Consider the following 21,033-nt stretch of genomic DNA (forward strand, 5'->3'; position numbering starts at 1 on the left):
TCTTTCAGAGTATATTGGCTAAGTATTGTAGGCGCTTCCCTTCTGTCTGGGCAGCAGCTCCGTTCATCATTACCACTTTAGGTGCCTTCACCTGTGAGATGTTGAATTTGAAGTTAAGTTTTGTTTGAAGGAGAACTTTGAACCAGTAAGTTTCTCACTCAAAATTGGCATTTTTATGGTCTTCTTTCTTTTTATTTCTGATTATTTTTTATTACAGATGTTTGTTACTTAGGTGTTGTTTTGACAAATTGGCATTAAACCCGAAATTGACTAGACCACCTTTGAATGTTAAGATGTTCAATGTTAAGTTAAAAATTTACAGAAATTGAGTAGACCACCTTTAAATGTTAAGATGTTAAATGTTAAGTTAAAAATGTACCACTTTTTAAACATTTTTGTAAAATGTTTGTAGGAGAGCATTTAAAAAGTTGTATACAAGCAATATTGAAACAGTTTACATCTTTATTTTAATAGCTAAGATTTTAACTAAAAACAGTTTAGCAGAGTTGTCTTCAGAAGGATTTATTTTTACTTTATTTGATAGAATATTTGTCATGTATAAAAATGTGTCTTTTATGGTGCTCCCTGTTCTGTATGCTTCATTTATAAATTACAGTTGGTTTATCATTGTGTTCAGATTAACATGAACTGTTAATAGATACATAATTCTGGTCTTTTAGAATCTGAGGTCAATAATTCTCAGTGAAGGTTTGATATTTCTCAGAATGGTAGAGGTATAACAATTTTATTGGGTTAATACCATTGAAATTACTTTTTTCCATCAACTAAGATTTTCTTAACAGTATGTTTCTTTACTTCTGTTTTGTTTTTGAGTCCCTTCTCCCTAATTTAAAATCCAAGACAGAAAGGAAAAATGAGTGAAAGTAGATGAAATCTGTAGTTAAGATGAAAACAAAAACTACGTGTTCGTTTATGGCAGAGGTCAATAAACAGCCAGTGGGCCCAGTCTGGCCCATCATTGGACTTTGTTATGGTTTTATTGGAACACAGCCACACATTTAGTCTGTGGCTGCTTTCATACTTTAGTTGCAAAGCAAAGATGAGTGGTGGCTTCAGAGGCCATATGGCTTTCAAAATTCTAAAATATTTAGTCTCTGGCCCTTTACAGAAAGTTTGCTGATCTCTGTATTAGGTGAACAAGGAGAATAAAACTTCTGAATTTAATGTATGAGTTGTAATTGTCACTGAAGATTTTTTTCCCCCTTATTTTCTATGTAGTGAGGCAAATCTACTCAGTGTAGATGAAGATGAGGATTCTGAAACCTCAAAAGGAAAAAAGGCAAGTGTTGCTTTTTAATTTTTTTTTTAGGTTATATACTAAAAACTAATACATCAGAAGATTTGTATTTGTGATTGTAAGTCCAAGCCACCCACATTCCCATCCCAGAGGCAAATGGTATTCGTAGCTTCTTGTTTATCTCATCAGAAATATTTTATTTATCACAAAGAAAATCTGTATTTTCATCCCACTTTCTTACTCTTTCTTCACCAGTAGTATATTGTACACACTGTTTGTAATCTTATTTTGTAAAATTAATATATCTTAAGACACCAACCATAAGAGTCCATTAAAATCACCCTCATGCTTTTCAGTCGGAGAAGGCAATGGCACCCCACTCAGTACTCTTGCCTGGAAAATCCCATGGATGGAGGAGCCTGGTAGGCTGCAGTCCATGGGGTCGCTAAGAGTTGGACACGACTGAGCGACTTCACTCTCACTTTTCACTTTCCTGCATTGGAGAAGGAAATGGCAACCCACTCCAGTGTTCTTGCCTGGAGAATCCCAGGGACGGGGGAGCCTGGTGGGCTGCCATCTATGGGGTCGCACAGAGTCAGACATGACTGAAGCGACTTAGCAGCCGCAGCAGCATTCTTTTCAGTAGGTGCATAATGTTCCAGTGTATGATATATTGCTGTTATCCAACACCAACATATTGAAGGATCTATCAGCTTTCTTCCCCCACTTAAAATAATGTTGCATAAACTAGCCTCTATATGGGTTATTTTGCACATTTATCAGCATATCTGCAGGATAAATTTCTAGAAGTAGAGCTGCTATATCAGGACAGGTACATTTCTAATTTTGTTATACCTGATTTAGACTTTCACCAGCAGTGTCAGAGCATGCCTGTTCCCTCACACTTTAGCAATATTATCATCCTTTTGATCTTTGCAATAAAAAACAGTATCTCAGTGTAGTCTTACTTTGTATTTCTTTTGAATGTAGTTTGAATACCTCACTCATAACACATATAGTCCATTTATTTCCCTTTTGATAATTGTTACTTGATATCTTTTGCCCTTTTTTCCATTTGGTCTTTGGAATACTATTGATTTGTAGAAATTCTTTTCATATTGAGTCTCAGACACATTTTCCCACATTTTTGACATCTCTAAAATCTAACTGGATGCCTCTTGTTGAGTTAAAAATGTTTTGTACATTAGTATAGACAGTAATAATGTATCTTATGATGGTTTCTTAGATTTGACAAAATAATGGTATTTTAAAGAAAGGAGCCCACTGCTGTGATACTAATAATAGTTATTAGTAATTTAAACTACTTTTTTCCTGCTAATTTTTTGTCCTCACTTTTGGTGGTTATTGCCTTGGAGAAAAGATATTTTCTTACATTGTCAAATACAACACTATTTTTCTTTCATAGCTTTTGGGTTGAGTGTCTTGGTTCCTAATGATGTTAATTTAGTAACTTACTTGCTTTATTCTTTTAGACAAATAGTTTCACAATATCAATACAAATATAGTTGCCAATAAAATAAAGTCTTTTTATTTCCTTGTTGGTGGCATATCTCACTAGGTTTATCTCACTAAAAATGTGTATTTAAATTATTGTGTTTTATTTATTTATTTTTTAAATTTTATTTTATTTTTAAACTTTACATAATTGTATTAGTTTTGCCAAATATCAAAATGAATCCACCACAGGTATACATGTGTTCCCCATCCTGAACCCTCCTCCCTCCTCCCTCCCCATACCATCCCTCTGGGTCGTCCCTGTGCTCTAGCTCCAAGCATCCAGTATCGTGCATCGAACCTGGACTGGTATCTCATTTCATACATGATATTTTACATGTTTCAATGCCATTCTCCCAAATCTTCCCACCCTCTCCCTCTCCCACAGAGTCCATAAGACTGTTCTATACATCAGTGTCTCTTTTGCTGTCTCGTACAAAGGGTTATTGTTACCATCTTTCTAAATTCCATATATATGCCTTAGTATACTGTAATGGTGTTTTTCCTTCTGGCTTACTTCACTCTGTATAATAGGCTCCAGTTTCATCCACCTCATTAGAACTGATTCAAATGTATTCTTTTTAATGGCTGAGTAATACTCCATTGTGTATATGTACCACAGCTTTCTTATCCATTTGTCTGCTGATAGACATCTAGGTTGCTTCCATGTCCTGGCTATTATAAACAGTGCTGTGATGAACATTGGGGTACACGTGTCTCTTTCCCTTCTGGTTTCCTCAGTGTGTATGCCCAGCAGTGGGATTGCTGGATCATAAGGCAGTTCTATTTCCAGTTTTTTAAGGAATCTCCACACTGTTCTCCGTAGTGGCTGTACTAGTTTGCATTCCCACCAACAGTGTAAGAGGGTTCCCTTTTCTCCACACCCTCTCCAGCATTTATTATTTGTAGACTTTTGGATCACAGCCATTCTGACTGGTGTGAAATGGTACCTCATAGTGGTTTTGATTTGCATTTCTCTGATAATGAGTGATGTTGAGCATCTTTTCATGTGTTTGTTAGCCATCTGTATGTCTTCTTTGGAGAAATGTCTATTTAGTTCTTTGGCCCATTTTTTGATTGGGTCATTTATTTTTCTGGAGTTGAGCTGTAGGAGTTGCTTGTATATTTTTGAGATTAGTTGTTTGTCAGTTGCTTCATTTGCTATTATTTTCTCCCATTCTGAAGGCTGTCTTTTCACCTTGCTAATAGTTTCCTTTGATGTGCAGAAGCTTTTAAGGTTAATTAGGTCCCATTTGTTTATTTTTGCTTTTATTTCCAATATTCTGGGAGGTGGGTCATAGAGGATCCTGCTGTGATGTATGTCGGAGAGTGTTTTGCCTATGTTCTCCTCTAGGAGTTTTATAGTTTCTGGTCTTACGTTGAGATCTTTAATCCACTTTGAGTTTATTTTTGTGTATGGTGTTAGAAAGTATTCTAGTTTCATTCTTTTACAAGTGGTTGACCAGATTTCCCAGCACCACTTGTTAAAGAGATTGTCTTTAATCCATTGTATATTCTTGCCTCCTTTGTCAAAGATAAGGTGTCCATATGTGCGTGGATTTATCTCTGGGCTTTCTATTTTATTCCATTGATCTATATTTCTGTCTTTGTGCCAGTACCATACTGTCTTGATAACTGTGGCTTTGTAGTAGAGCCTGAAGTCAGGTAGGTTGATTCCTCCAGTTCCATTCTTCTTTCTTAAGATCGCTTTGGCTATTCGAGGTTTTTTGTATTTCCATACAAATTGTGAAATTATTTGTTCTAGCTCTGTGAAGAATACTGTTGGTAGCTTGATAGGGATTGCATTGAATCTATAAATTGCTTTGGGTAGTATACTCATTTTCACTATATTGATTCTTCCAATCCATGAACATGATAATTTCTCCATCTATTAGTGTCCTCTTTGATTTCTTTCACCAGTGTTTTATAGTTTTCTATATATAGGTCTTTAGTTTCTTTAGGTAGATATATTTATATTCCTAAGTATTTTATTCTTTCCATTGCAATGGTGAATGGAATTGTTTCCTTAATTTCTCTTTCTGTTTTCTCATTATTAGTGTATAGGAATGCAAGGGATTTCTGTGTGTTGATTTTATATCCTGCAACTTTACTATAATCATTGATTAGTTCTAGTAATTTTCTGGTGGAGTCTTTAGGGTTTTCTATGTAGAGGATCATGTCATCTGCAAATAGTGAGAGTTTTACTTCTTCTTTTCCAATTTGGATTCCTTTTATTTCTTTTTCTGCTCTGATTGCTGTGGCCAAAACTTCCAAAACTGTGTTGAATAGTAATGGTGAAAGTGGGCACCCTTGTCTTGTTCCTGACTTTAGAGGAAATGCTTTCAATTTTTCACCATTGAGGATAATGTTTGCTGTGGGTTTGTCATATATAGCTTTTATTATGTTGAGGTATGTTCCTTCTATTCCTGCTCTCTGGAGAGTTTTTATCATAAATGGGTGTTGAATTTTGTCAAAGGCTTTCTCTTCATCTATTGAGATAATCATATGGTTTTTATTTTTCAATTTGTTAATGTGGTGTATTACATTGATTGATTTGCAGATATTGAAGAATCCTTGCATCCCTGGGATAAAGCCCACTTGGTCATGGTGTATGATCTTTTTAATGTGTTGTTGGATTCTGATTGCTAGAATTTTGTTAAGGATTTTTGCATCTATGTTCATCAGTGATACTGGCCTGTAGTTTTCTTTTTTGTGTGGCATCTTTGTCAGGTTTTGGTATTAGGGTGATGGTGGCCTCATAGAATGAATTTGGAAGTTTACCTTCCTCTGCAATTTTCTGGAAGAGCTTGAGCAGGATAGGTGTTAGCTCTTCTCTAAATTTTTGGTAGAATTCAGCTGTGAAGCCGTCTGGACCTGGGCTTTTGTTTGCTGGAAGATTTTTGATTACAGTTTCAATTTCCGTGCTTGTGATGGGTCTGTTAATATTTTCTGTTTCTTCCTGGTCGAGTTTTGGAAAGTTGTACTTTTCTAAGAATTTGTCCATTTCTTCCTCGTTGTCCATTTTATTGGCATATAATTGTTGATAATAGTCTCTTATGATCCTTTGTATTTCTGTGTTGTCTGTTGTGATCTCTCCATTTTCGTTTCTAATTTTATTGATTTGATTTTTCTCCTTTGTTTTTGATGAGTCTGGCTAATGGTTTGCCAATTTTATTTATCCTTTCAAAGAACCAGCTTTTGGTTTTGTTGATTTTTGCTATGGTCTTTTTTGTTTCTTTTGCATTTATTTCTGCTCTAATTTTTAAGATTTCTTTCCTTCTACTAACCCTGGGGTTCTTCATTTCTTCCTTTTCTAGTTGCTTTAGGTGTAGAGTTAGGTTATTTATTTGACTTTTTTCTTGTTTCTTGAGGTGTGCCTGTATTGCTATGAACTTTCCCCTTAGGACTGCTTTTACCGTGTCCCACAGGTTTTGGGTTGTTGTGTTTTCATTTTCATTCGTTTCTATGCAAATTTTTATTTCTTATTTGATTTCTTCTGTGATTTGTTGGTTATTCAGCAGCGTGTTGTTCAGCCTCCATATGTTGGAATTTTTAATAGTTTTTCTCCTGTATAAATTACTGTGTTTTAAAGACACTTGAAATTATTTTTTCTTGGTTTGTAATTCCACCATTTGGGTGAGAGTTATGCTAATTTATTTATTTAAACTTTTTTTTGTTGCTTTGAGGATATGCTTTTTTAAAAATGTTTTGAATTTAATGTATTTTATAATTATGCAGAAGATGTTTTCATGGTTCCAAAGTCAAATCTGCAAAAGAAGTTTATTCAGAAAAGTCTAACTTTTGTCCTGATTCCCTCTTTTCCCTTCTCTTTTACCCATGGGTAACCTGCTTTAAATATTATATGGCTTAGCCTTCCATTGTTTTTTTTTTTTAACATTAGAATATGCCACCCTTCTTGAAGAAACTCTCAACATTGTTTGGTATCTTGGTTTTTTACTTGGTAGTGTAGTCTGTAAGATCACTCCATAGCAAAGTATTTTGATATCTTTATTATCTGTTTTATTGCTAGATAGGGGCTTCCCTCATAGCTCAGTTGGCAATGCAGCAGACCCTGGTTTGATTCCTGGGCGGACGCAGAGAAGATCTTCCCGAGGAGATCTGCTGGAGAAGGGATAGGCTCTATAGTATTGCTACTTATTGCTATGTAGTAGTCCAGGGAATAGATGTACTATAGATATACAGATATTAGTTGATAAGCAGAGGTTCTTCTCAGTCTAGGTTTTTGATTTGGGAGGTTTGGCTTGGCTGGTAAAGAATCCGCCTGCAATGCAGGAGACCTGGGTTCAATCCCCGAGTTGGGAAGATCCCCTGAAGAAGGGAAAGGCTACCCACTCTAGCATTCTGGCCTGGAGAATTCCATGGGCTTTATAGTCCATGGAGTTGCAAAGAATCAGACACAACTGAGCCACTTTCACTTTTTTTTTTCTTGCAGATACCCTGCCCCCCCCTTTTTAAATAAAGTATTTGCATTGTTACACATTTTTGAGGATGTACATGTTGATATTTTAAAAATAAAACTTACACGACACTGTGTATCCTGTGATCTCTAAAGATAGTTCAGATCTGATATTCATCATCATCTGTTTTAAAAATACATGTACAACAACATTGCAAATCAACTATATTTCAGTTTTAAAAAACTGTAAAAATATGTATGCCATCTCCTCTTTTAACAGTTGGAAAATTCATATTGTGCTTTTTTCTCTCAGTCTTAGTTGAGGCCCATAGGATCTTTGGTCTTCAGTGCTGCATGCTGGATCTTTAGTTGTGGCGTGTGAACTCTTGGTTGCAGCGTGGGGGATCTTGTTCCCTGACCACGGGTTAAACCTGGGCTCCCTGAGTTGTGAGCGTGGAGTCTTAGCCACTAGACCACCAGGGAAGTCCCTATATATATATTTTAACTTCACATGATATATTTTTATGCAATTGAAAATATTTTAATTACTCTATCATACTTTATAGATATATGTTTACTGAATAAAAAGATATATACATTTATTGAAATTTAATATTTAGTGATCTTGCCACTAAAAGTTGTTAAATATTTTTTTTACTGAATTAAATGATTTATAATTACTAATAAACATGTAATTTATAATTGTTAAATCTATTGAGTAGAGTTATATTGGAAATATATTTCTTAAAATTGATGGCGTTGCTATTTTCTTTCCTTATTCATTTAGTTTATGTATCCATAAATATTAATTGCTATGCTGTAACTTCCAACAGTAATTTTAAGTTTTTTTAGATATGAGTGCTGAGAAATCTTGGTCACATAATAGATGGATATAGTGATAATTGCTATAGCATTTATCACTCAGTTCTTTCCTTTTGATTTAAATGGCAGAAATCACATAGTAGAAGCTTCCTTGGTGGTCCAGTCCTTCCAATGCAGGGATTCCGGTTCAGTCCCCAGTTGGGAAACTAAGACCCCACATGATGTGGGGCAGCTAACTAAGCCTGTGTGATGCAACAGAAAGCTTGTGTCATAACTACTGAGCCTTAGTGCTCCAGAGGCTGCCAGTTCCAGGATTCTACTGGAATCCTGTGCACTGCAGTGAAGAACCAGTGCAGCCAAAAAAAAAAGAAATCACATAGCAATGTAATGTAAGTTTGAAAGCTTAACATAATTTGTAATCCAGTCTTTAGATTTGTTGTCTTTCTGAATTTGGGGAAATATATTAAAAAGACTTTATCAGTACTTAATGTGTCGGACACGACTGAGTGACTTCACTTTCACTTTTCACTTTCCTGCATTGGAGAAGGAAATGGCAACCCACTCCAGTGTTCTTGCCTGGAGAATCCCAGGGACGGGGGAGCCTGGTAGGCTTCCGTCTATGGGGTCGCACAGAGTCGGACACGACTGAAGTGACTTAGCAGCAGCAGCAGTAGTTATACTTGTTACTTCCTTTTGTTTTAACCAGATGATCTCAGAAATAACTGAAAATACTGAAATCTTGCTCGTTATTAATTGGCCTTTGCCCATATGGTTTGTAAAATATTTTGTTTTTGTATATTTTCTTAAATTTTGGAACTGCATATTTAGTTCATGTGATCTGTGGAAAATGCTTTCACATCACTTACTTGACAAGGCCATCAGTTAAATCAGATATATTATTGATAAATAAGTAGATTTTTTTTCAAATATGCATGTTTTTATTTCAAATATACATGTTAATTTCCCTCCTTATGATGACATTTTACCATGGAATTCTAGTAGCAAAATACAGCCTTGATTTTGACCTGAATTTTTCTCCCAAATCAAAATCACTGCTTGTAATAAATGTGTGCAAATTTAAATTTTTTTGCGGGGGAGGAGGGCTTTCTTTTCATTGTTCTCACATGATTTTTTTCCTTGGGGCAATGCTTTTCTTGATACTAACTAAAGTAGAGATATAAAGTCATTAAATGAAAGTTTTCATCACTTTTGCTTTTCCATTTTGTGTTATATTAAATAGTTATTTTAAGAAAATCCTAAGTTGGTCCAGAATACTGTTTTTAACTATAGGTTCAATTTTAACAGAAATATATATAAAACAGGGAAAGATAGGAAACTCTACTAAGTGCCAAAAGAGGTTCCAGATACCAGTATTTACAAATGTTCTTTTCATGAGGTTTTTAGACTCTTAATACAGTAAGAATTATGTCTTTGGTAAAGTGGAAGAAGTTTACTGTGAAAGTGAAGATGGGAAAGGAGATATTACATGATGCCTTTTCTACAGATGGGTTTTAAATCAATTTTAAGAAAGTGTTAAAGTGGTTGTTGTTCAGTCAGTAAGTCATATCCAAACTTTTTTGCCACCCTATGGACTGGAGCATGCCAGGCTTCCCTGCCCTCCACTATCTCCTGGAGTTTGCTTAAATTCATTGAGTGAGTGACGCCATCTGACCATCTTATCCTCTGTTGCTGCCTTTGCCTTCAATCTTACCCAGCATCAGGGTCTTTTTCAGTGTGTCAGCTCTTTGTATTAGGCTGCTGAAGTATTGGAGCTTCAGCTTCAGCATCAATCGTTTCAATGAATATTCAGGACTGATTTCCTTTAGAATTGACTGGTTTGATCTTGCTGTCCAGGGGATTCTCAAGAGTCTTCTGCAGTACCACAGTTAAAAAGCAGCAGTTGTTTGGCGCTCAGCCTTCTTTATGGTCCAGGTCTCACATCTGTATATGACTACTGGAAAAACCATAGCTTTGACTATACGGACCTTTGTTGGCAAAGTGATGTCTCTGCTTTTTAATATGCTGTCTAGGTTTGCATCGCTTTCCTTCCAAGGAGCAAGCATCTTTTAATTTCATAGTTGCAGTTACCGTTTACAGTTATTTTGGAGCCCATGAAAATAAAATCTGTCACTATTTCCACTTTTTCTCCTTCTATTTTCCATGAAGTGATGGGATTGGATGCCATGATCTTCGTTTTTTGAATGTTGAGTTTTAAGCTAGCTTTTTCACTCTGCTCTTTCATTAAGAGGCTCTTTAGTTCTTCTTCTCTTTCTGCCATAAGGGTGATGTCCTCTGCATATCTAGGGTTATTGATATTTCTTCTGGCAATCTTGATTCCAGCTTGTGCTTCATCCAGTCTGGCATTTCGCATGATATGCTCTGCATATAAATTAAATAAGCAAGGTGACAACATACAGCCTTGTCATACTCCTTTCCAAATTTGGAACCAGTCCATTATTATTCCATGTCCAGTTCTAACTGTTGCTTCTTGATCTACATACAGGTTTCTCAGGAGACAGATAAGGTGGTCTGGTACTCCCATCTCTTTGAGAATTTTCCAGTTTGTTTGATCCACAGAGTCAAAGGCTTTAGTGTAGTCAGTGAAGCAGAAGTAGATGTTTTTCTTTCTCTGTACACCAATGGATGCTGGCAGTTTAATTTCTGGTTTCTCTGCTCTTGTAAACCCATCTTGTAGAATTTCTCAGTTCATGTACTGCTGAAGCCTTGCTTGAAGGATTTGAGCATTACCTTGCTAGTATGTGAAATGAGCGCAGTTGTACAGTAGGAGTTGATTGTCTTAAAATGATCCATATCTGTTGGTCCCTTAGAAAGTCTTTGTGTAAAAGAGTCTCTTTAATAGTGTGGGTAATATATAGGTCCTTATGGGTCATTAGTTTAAACTAATGTAGCCCCTTTACTGTATTTGAAAATGAGTGTAGAATTAGGAGAAAGCCTTTATTTTGGCTCAAAGTGTTTTAGTATTCTTCCCCTTCTCTTTCACAGAATAATCTTTTTGCCTTTGCGTTCCTGCAGTTTCATTGTGCCTCTTTATATAAAGGATGCATGTTTTTTATTAATTCTGAAAAAATTTTGGTCATTATCTAGATATTGCCTTTCCTCATTTTTTCTGGAACTAATTTTATTAGGTATTATTAGACCATCTTTCTTTTATGCCCTTTAATGTATATTTTATGTGTAAAAGAAAAAGGATAAAGGGCCAAAAAAAAATCATTCCTATACCATATTCTATATAGTTTCCTCAGTTGTGTCCTCCAGTTCACTTTTATCTTCAGCTATACCTAATCTGCTGTTTAGTCATTCATTTCTTTTTCTTTTTTTAAAAACAATTTAAATATAATTTGTAGAACTTTTGGTTCTCTTTTAAAATTTTATGTTTTTCATAGTGCCTTGTTCTTTCTGTACTGTTTGTTTCCATTTCAATTTTAAGAATTTCAGAACCTTTAACATATATTTTTAATGTCTTTAATCATTTAATAGATTCCTTTATACTGTCTTATTTTCTGATACTCTTAGATGCTAAATTTCCTGAATACTTTTTTGTTTTTAATTGTCGTCGTGATGTGCGGTAAGCTTGGGAGGAAGATACACATGTTGGTAATTTGCACATTTAGCAGTCCCAGTGAAATAATCATGTCACAAAATAGTATTGTTAACAGTGTTCTAGATAATAGAGAGCAAAGCAGACAAGTTTCTTATTCCGGTGGAGCTTATATTCTGGTAACTGGCTGCTTATTAGTTATTAATGATTAATGTTAAAATACAAGGATTAGCAGACCAAGACTCACAGGCCAAATCTGGCCCACAGCCTATGGTCTATGAATTAGAGTACGTGTGTGTGTGTTCAGTTGGTCAGTTGTGTCTCACTCTTTGCAACCCTGTTGACCGTAACTTGCCAGACTCTAATGTCCATGGAATTTCCCACGCAAGAATACTGGAGTGGGTTGCCATTTCCTCCTCTAGGGGATCTTCCTGAACCAGGGGTCAAACCTGGGTCTCCCACATTGCAGACAGATTCTTTACCACTGAGCCATCAGGGAAGCCCATATTAAAGTAGTTAGAATATCAGGTTTTAGGTCTGCGTATGACGGATGGTTGTGAGAATTCTGAGACTTTGTAATCCACCTAGGGCTTTTCATGTGGACTCTTTGCGACCTGTGAACTGTAGCCCGCTAGCCTCCTCTGTCCATGGGATTCTCCAGGCAAAAATACTGAAGTGGGTTGCCATGCTCTCCTCCAGGGGATCTTACAGACCCAGGAATCAAACCCATGTCTCTTACCATCTCTGCATTAGCAAGTGGGTTCTTTGCTACTACTGCCACGTGGAAACTGAGAGTTAGAGGGGAAGGAAGATTAAAAGTTTTGGGGGGGCCTTTAGACTGAATTGGGGCTTTCCTCATAGCTCAGTTGGTGAAGAATCCTCCTGCAATGCACGAGACCCTGGTTCGATTCCTGGCTTGGGAAGATCCCCTGGAGAAGGGCTAGACTACCCACTCCAGTATTCTGGCCTGGAGAATTCCATGGACTGTATAGTATAGTCCGTGGGGTTGCAGAGTCACACAGGACTGAGCAACTTTCACTTTCACTTTTAGACTGAATAATAGTAGCACTCTAATCCATGAGATGGTCATAAATGGCTCGAACTTTACTTGTTTACAACTTTCTCCCAATAATTTGATGTAGATTACCAAAAATACGAATAAAATGAAAGAAAATAAAAATTATTTATTACATAAAGAAAAGTAGATGTGCCATGCATCGGAAATAATTTATATGTTGTATTTTAATTCAACAGATAGCTCTAAATTTTCTGGCAGCTTTAATTCTATACTGTAGGTTTGTAACTGCATGAGAAGAGAATCTTTTACAAATTTCAGTTCAATTCAGTTCAGTCGCTCAGTCGTGTCTGACTCTTTGCGACCCCATAAATTGCAGCACGCCAGGCCTCCCTGTCCATCACCAACTCCCGGAGTTCACTCAGACTCAACGTCCATCGAGTCAGTGATGCCATCCAGCCGTCTCATCCTCTGTTGTCCCCTTCTCCTCCTGCCCCCATTCCCTCCCAGCATCAGTCTTTTCCAATGAGTCAACTCTTTGCATGAGGTGGCCAAAGTACTGGAGTTTCAGCTTTAGCATCATTCCTTCCAAAGAAATCCCAGGGCTGATCTCCTTCAGAATGGACTGGTTGGATCTCCTTGCTGTCCAAGGGACTCTCAAGAATCTTCTCCAACACCACAGTTCAAAAGCATCAGTTCTTCGGCACTCAGCCTTCTTCACAGTCCAACTCTCACATCCATACATGACCACAGGAAAAACCATAGCCTTGACTAGGCAGACCTTTGTTGGCAAAGTAATGTCTCTGCTTTTGAATATGCTATCTAGGTTGGACATAACTTTCCTTCCAAGGAGTAAGCGTCTTTTAATTTCATGGCTGCAGTCACCATCTGCAGTGATTTTGGAGCCCCAGAAAATAAAGTCTGACACTGTTTCCACTGTTGCCCTGTCTATTTGCCATGAAGTGATGGGACCGGATGCCATGATCTTCGTCTTCTGAATGTTGAGCTTTAAGCCAACTTTTTCACTCTCCACTTTTACTTTCATCAAGAGGCTTTTTAGTTCCTCTTCACTTTCTGCCATAAGGGTGGTGTCATCTGCATATCTGAGGTTATTGGTATTTCTCCCACCAGTCTTGATCCAGCTTGTGCTTCTTCCAGCACAGTGTTTCTCATGATGTACTCTGCCTGTGATTCTCCTATGGGGTGACATTCCCCCTGCCCCCACCCCCTGCAAGCTACTTTCTAAGTGTAACAGATAGTAAGGGCCCTTTTCTAAGGCAATTTAACAATGCACTAGATGTTTTTCATGAGTTATCTGCAAAACTGAAAGTACTATTTGTCTTACTGCTGACTGTATATAGCTTTTGATAGTAACCTATTGGTAGCAGAATTGGGAAATTTAAGAATTTGTCTTATGCAAATCTTGCTTTAATGATGAACTTTGAGTTGTCTATTGCTATGCCTAAATATTTTCTTAAAAAGGAAATTTGAAAATGTGTTAGCACTTAGTCAGGAAATATGGTTGAATTTGCTGAGTTAAGTGCCTGTATATTGAGTAAGATAATTTTTTATCTTAGGATTAGCTTTCTACATTCATTAACATATAAAGAAATTTTTATTCCTTTGATTTTGAGATTTACGATTTTGAGTGTTAACTTGGAATAACATAGTTTGGGTTTATCTCTTCTGGTGAAGAATTAATATCTATAATTATATTTCCATAATTTATAGTATTTATATTTCTGCAAAATGAAGTGAAGTGAAAGTTGCTTAGTCGTGTCTGACTCTTTGTGACCCCATGGACTGTAGCCTGCCAGGCTCCTCTGTCCATGGGATTCTCCAGGCAACAATACTGGAGAGGGTAGCCATTCCCTTCTCCAGGGGATCTTCCAACCCAGGAATCAAACCCAGGTCTCCTGCATTGCAGGCAGATTCTTTACCATCTGAGCCACTAGGGAAGCCCACATTTCTGCAAGTAACACTATAAAAAATTCCTTACATGCAGTGTAGTATGGGAAAGCATAGGGTTTGTTGTCAGGTCAATACTTTGTTCAAATCCATTTAACTAGTTTAGACAAGTTACTTTGCTTTCTAAGCTCAGTAATCTTTCATAATCTAGGAACAGAGTTCCCATAAAGTTTAAGTGATACGTGGTGAAGAGATTTTGTTGGAGAAAGAGAAAGAGAACTGAAGTGGGAAATCAAATCTGAGCATATTAATCCTGTCATTCAGTTCCATAGTGTCAAGTAATATGTTTTAGGTGTAGCTTCTGAATCCCAGTCTGAAGAACTACTGAAATGTATAAAATATGCAGATGAAGTGAGATATTGAGTATATAGTAATTATCATAATGCTGTCTATGTGTGCGTGTGCTCAGTTGTGTCTGACTCTTTGAGACCCTGTGGGCTGTAGCTCGGAAGGTTCCTCTGTCCACGGGATTATCCCAGGAAGAATTCTGGAGTGGGTTACCATTTCCCGCTCCAAGGGATCTTCCTGAACCCAGGGATTGAACCCATGTCTCCTCAGTCTCCTGCATTCGCAGGCAGATTATTTACCACTGAGCCACCACCTCGGAAGCCAAATGCCATAAGCAGTCATTTATTTGTTGTAATTATCCATATATGGAGGGGTGAAATTAAATGGTTAGTCCTAATGGAAATGTCTCAGAATTTTTTTTGGCATGTGCACACTGCTGTATTTATTTTTGGCTGTGCTGGGTCTTCATTGCTGCACAGGGCCTTTCTTTAGTTGCAGTGAGTGAGGCCACTCTTCATTGAGGTGCACAGGCTTGTCATTGCGGTGACTTCTCTAGTTGCGGAGCACAGGCTCTAGGCACACAGATACGGTAGTTGCAGCACATAGGCTTAGTAGTTGCCACTGCTCTAGGGCCTGCAGGCTTCAGCATTTGTGGCTCAGAGGCTCGTTAGCTGTGTAGTCCCCTTTTCAGCACTATCTGTGAAACCTGGGGACTTGTTAGAAATGCACATTCTCTGGCTCATCCCAAATCTACTGAATCAGAATAAACTGTAAGAGTTGGACACAGAAGTTTGTTTTAACAAACCATCCAGGTAATTGGCTAAAGCCATTGTCCTTGTACAGTGATAACTTACTGCTGTATTTGGCTGTCCTGTCCTACAGGTGCATCGAGGCCTGTTACGCAGGGGAAATGTTTATATTTTACTCTCAGGAAAGAGCTATCTTAAGATGCTCCACCCTCATCCCTTTTATTTTTCTCATAATTTTCTCAAATAACTTTGGTGATGCTGAAATGAAAAGGAAATGATATGATAAATACCCATGTTCCTACATATTTGTGTTGTGCTTAAGGGAAAAAAAAGTACTATAGTTGAAATACTCTTAAGTCTGTGCCACTGCCACCCCTTTCCCCCATTTCCAATAGCTGGTATATTTTTACTACTTTTTTTAATAAATGGATTTTCAAATACTTGTTGATAAATTATCTTATTTTGTCACTTATTGACTCTAACATCTATGGATCTTTTTACAGTTAAATCGTCAATCTGAAATTGTTGCTACTAGTTCTGTTGATCCCTGGAAGACATGTGCAAGACGAAACAAGACCGAAAGTTTAAAACCTTTGAAAGGCAACGCAATTGGACTTAACATGTTGAGCAACAATAAGAAATTGAGGTATAGGCACTTTACTGTACATCCCTACAGAAAAGATAAACGGTTTGACAGCAGAAACTAATTGGCCACGTTTGGTCAATTGGCCCAACCTGTACCTTTTGTTTTTAGAATGGCCCTAATGTGTGAATTCTTTGCTTTGAATTTTGGGACTAGGATGGATTGCAGTGATTTCTTGGTTTGGAATAAAAATATTGAAAGGAAAATTTTGGTACACAAGGATTTCATGAAATGAACTTGCTTTCAAACAGCAAAATCTTGGTCATAAAATTAAAAGTCAAGTCTTCATTGGAAAGTACTTACCAGGATTATCTCAGTGTTGTTGTTGTCAGTCACTAAGTTATGTCCAACACTTTGCCACCCCGTGGACTACAGATTGCCACGCTTCCCTGTCCTTCACCATCTCCTGGAGTTTGCTCACACTCATGTCCATTGAGTCAATGATCCCATCCATTCCTCTCATCCTCTGTTGCCCCCTTCTCCTCCTGCCTTCAGTCTTTCCTAGCATCAGGTCTTTTCCAGTGAGTTGGCTCCTCTTGTCAAGTGGCCAAAGTATTGGAGCTTCAGCATCAGTCCTTCCAGTGAATTTTCAGAGTTGATTTCCTTTAGGATTGACTGGTTTGATCTCCTTGCTGTCTGAGGGGCTCTTATTTATACTTCCTTATTTTCCCTTGTATTTGGAAGGATTCCATATATAAAACAGATAAATTCCATTTTTGTTTTGAAGAATGCAAATATTTTTTCCCAAATAGTTATCTATTAATTTTGCTTGTACAGTCCTTCATTGACCTGAAAGCTTTCATCTTCATATGAACAAATCAACTTTTACCTTCTGATTCATGCTATTTGGATCTTCTAAAAAAAATAACTCCTCACTCTTAAGTCATAAAGATACTTGCTGCTGCTGCTGCTGCTGCTAAGTCGCTTCAGTCCGACTCTGTTTGACCCCATAGGCAACAGCCCATCAGGCTCCGCCGCCCCTGGGATTCTTCAGGCAAGAACACTGGAGTGGGTTGCCATTTCCTTCTCCAATGCATGAAAGTGGAAAGTGAAAAGTGAAAGTGAAGTCACTCAGTTGTGTCCAACTCTCAGTGATCCCATGGACTGCAGCCTACCAGGCTCCTCCATCCATGGGATTTTCCAGGCAAGAGTACTGGAGTGGGGTGCCATCTCCTTCTCCGATAAAGATACTTAAGTATACATAAAGATCAGTCAGTCAGTTCAGTCGCTCAGTCATGTCCGACTCTTTGTGACCCCATGGAGTACAGCATGCCAGGCCTCCCTGTCCATCTCCAACTCCTGTCTTTACTCAAACTCATGTCCATTGAGTCGGTGATGGCATCCAACCATCTCAACCTCTATCATCCCCTTCTCCTCCCGCCTTCAATCTTTCCCAACATCAGGGTCTTTTCCAGTGAGTTAATTCTTTGCATCAGGTGGCCAAAGTATTGGAGTGTCAGCTTCAGCATCAGTCCTTCCAATGAATATTCAGGACTGATTTGTTTTAGGATTGACTGATTGGATCTCCTTGCAGTCCAAGGGACTCTCAAGAGTCTTCTCCAATACCACAGTTCAAAAGCATCAGTTCTTCAGCACTCAGCCTTCTTTATGGTCCAACTCTCACATCCATACATGACTACTGGAAAAACCATAGCTTTGACTATATGAGCCTTTGTCAGTGACGTGACATCTCTGCTTTTTAATATGCTGTCTAAATTTGCCGTAGCTTTTCTTCCAAGGAGCAAGCATCTTTTAATTTCATTGCTAGTGTCACCATCCACAGTGATTTTGGAACCCAAGAAAATAAAGTCTGGGCTGTTTCCCTTTCTTCCCCCATCTATTTGCCATGAAGTGATGGGAGCAGATGCCATAATCTTAATTTTCTGAACATTGAGTTTTAAGCCAGCTTTTCACCCTCCTCTTTCACCTTCATCAAGAGTCTCTTTCATTCCTCTTTGCTTTCTGCCATTAGGGTGGTGTCTGAGGTTACTGATATTTCTCCCAACAATGTTGATTCCAACTTGTGCTTTCATCCAGCTCAGCATTTCGCTTGATGGACTCTGCATTTACGTTAAATAAGCAGGGTGACAATACACAGCCTTGACGTATTCCTTTGCCAATTTTGAACCAGTCCATTGTTCCATGTCTGGTTGTATCTGTTGTTCCTTGACCTGCATACAGGTTTCTCAGGAGGTAGATAAGGTGGTCTGATATTCCTATCTCTTGACAAATTTTCCACAGTTTGTTGTGATCCACACAGTCAAAGTTTTAGAGTAGTCAATGAAGCAGAAGTAGGTGTTTCTCCAAAATTTTCTTGCTTTTTCTGTGATCCAACGGATGTCGGCAGTTTGTGATCTCTGGTTCCTCTGCCTTTTTTACATCCAGCTTGTACATCTGGAAGTTCTTGGTTCACGTACTGTTGAAGCCTAGCTTGAAGGATTTTTAGCCTTACCTTGCTAGTGTGTGAAACGAGTGCAGTTGTATGGTAGTTTGAACATTCTTTGGTATTGCCCTTCTTTGGAATCGGAATAAAATTGACCTTTTCCAGTCCTGTGGCCACTGCTGAGTTTTCCAAATTTGCTGGCATGTTGAGTGCAGCACTTCCATAGCATCATCTTTAAGGATTTGAAATAGCTCAACTGGAATTCTGTCATCTCCAGTAGCTTTGTTCATAGTAATGCTTCCTAAGGCTCACTTGATTTTTACACTCCTGGATGTCTGGCTCTAGGTGAGTGATCTCACCATCATGCTTATCTTGGTTATTAAGACCTATATTGTTGCCACTTCTTCTTAGTCTTAATCTCTTCTGCTTCTGTTCCGTTTCTGTCCTTTATTGAGCCCATCTTTGCATGAACTGTTCCTTTGGTATCTCTAATTTTCTTGAAAACATCTCTAGTCTTTCTCATTCTATTGTTTTCCTCTGTTTCTTTGCATTGTTCACTTAAGAAGGCTTTCTTATCTCTCCTTGCTATCCTTTGGAACTCTGCATTCAGTTGGGTATATCTTTTCCTTCATTTTTTGCCTTTTTCTTCTCCTTTCTCATGTATTTGTAAGGCCTCCTCAGAAAACCATCTTGTCTTCTTGTATTTCCCTTTTGTGGGCATGGTTCTGGTTGCCACAGTGTTATTAACCTCTGTCCATAGTTCTTAAGGTCCTCTATCAGATCTAATTCTGTTGAATCTGTTTGTCACTTCCACTGTGTAACCGTAAGGGATTTGACTTAGATCATACATGAATGACCTAGTGGTTTTCTCTATCTACTTTCTTTAAGTCTGAATTTTGCAATAAAGGAGCGCATGATCTGAGCCACAGTCAGCTCCAGATCTTGTTTTTGCTGACTGTTAGGTAGAGTTTCTCGATCTTCGGCTACAAAGAATAAAATCAGTCTGATTTCGGTGTTGACCATCTGGTGATGTCCATGTGTAGAGTCTCCTTTTGTGTTGTTTGAAGAGTATGTTTGCTATGACCAGTGAGTTCTCTTGGCAAAACTCTCAGTGAGGCACTCCTTTTATTTTCTTTCTTTTTTTTCCTTAAGATTTCTTATTCTGCTTTTCTTCTAGATATCATTCATCTTTCCTGGTTGTTGTCATAGTGAACCACTGTTACTGATATGATTGGTCTATTGCATATCCCAGAAATAGGATTGAAATCACTGTTTTATTTTTACTTTCTTAGTTTATAAGTCATTTGAGAAACATAAAGGCTAACTAATTTTCAAGTCAGTGGAGAGTCAAAAGTAGAATTTAGCACTTTTAATTTTTTTAATAATTGACACTTATTATTATTTTGGCACATAAGAAAGCTTTGTATATTCATAGTATATAGTTTAAAAGCTTTTTTTTCCTCAATAGATATTCCTAAATAGAGAATAAGAAGAAATATATCTGGATTAATTTACAAGAAATATTACAGTGTGAAATATATGTTTAGGATTCCTCATTTCTGTTCTAATGTTCTACTCTTTACCTTCTTTAATAAACTGGATTGGAAACATTTTGGAGACAAATTCAGAAAGTGGAAACTATTGGAAAACTTAACATGGGCAGTGGGTTTATGTATAAAAAAGTTCTTATAAGTGATTAAGTTTTTTGTGTGTGTCCTCAGATTTTAAAGGATGTATTTTTCTTATGTATATATAATTTTTCCCTGTTTAATTTATGCTTTGTTTCTTGACTCTGCAGTGAAAATACACAAAATACATCATTATGCTCTGGAAGTGTAAGACGTTTTCCTCATGCTAATGCACAGATAGCAATAGTAAAAACAGCAGCCCAAAGGTAAGGATTCTAATTACCATTGTTTAGTATATAGTCCATGAGGTCGCTAAGAGTCGGACATGACTGAGCGACTTCACTTTGACTTTTCACTTTCATGCATTGGAGAAGGCAATGGCAACCCACTCCAGTGTTCTTGCCTGGAGAATCCCAGGGACAGGGGAGCCTGGTGGGCTGCCGTCTATGGGGTCTCACAGAGTCGGACACGACTGAAGTAACTTAGCAGCAGGAGCAGTATATACTTATCATCCTCTTTAATAAGAGTTGGTCACTGCCTTTTTTTTTTAAAAGAACCTTTTTTCTTACTTTCTAGAATTTCACTATGTTTCCATTGTCTCTAAAGAGATACTCATGTTTCTGATATAATTCATACCCTACAATTTTTTTATTTTATACCTACTTTTAAATAAATTGCAGTCTGTAAACAGACATTTTAAGTAAAAGCCATTCTGTTGGATTATATTCCTGTTAAATTAAGCTGATTTTTACATTTAACAGAGAGGTCTTCAGCTGGTACTTTAGTTC

The 21,033-nt window shown here is 37.4% G+C and overlaps 1 protein-coding gene across 6 annotated transcripts in view; it reads left to right on the plus strand.

Annotated features, from left to right (window-relative positions):
• Positions 1–21,033, plus strand: part of SENP6 (SUMO specific peptidase 6) — a 131,653-nt gene that overhangs the window by 35,166 nt on the left and 75,454 nt on the right. For 3 of the 6 annotated variants that reach the window (XM_070376211.1, XM_070376212.1, XM_070376213.1), the window contains exons 3-5: positions 1,240–1,300; positions 16,095–16,237; positions 20,416–20,511. In XM_070376211.1, the coding sequence (XP_070232312.1) occupies positions 1,240–1,300; positions 16,095–16,237; positions 20,416–20,511 (300 nt within the window). Of the gene's footprint in view, positions 1–81; positions 146–1,239; positions 1,301–16,092; positions 16,238–20,415; positions 20,512–21,033 lie in introns of those variants that run through there. The other 3 variants (XM_070376214.1, XM_070376215.1, XM_070376218.1) reach the window with 3 other exon arrangements.

Source organism: Bos mutus, chromosome 9 (genome assembly GCF_027580195.1).
Source record: "Bos mutus isolate GX-2022 chromosome 9, NWIPB_WYAK_1.1, whole genome shotgun sequence".
NCBI lineage: Eukaryota > Metazoa > Chordata > Mammalia > Artiodactyla > Bovidae > Bos > Bos mutus.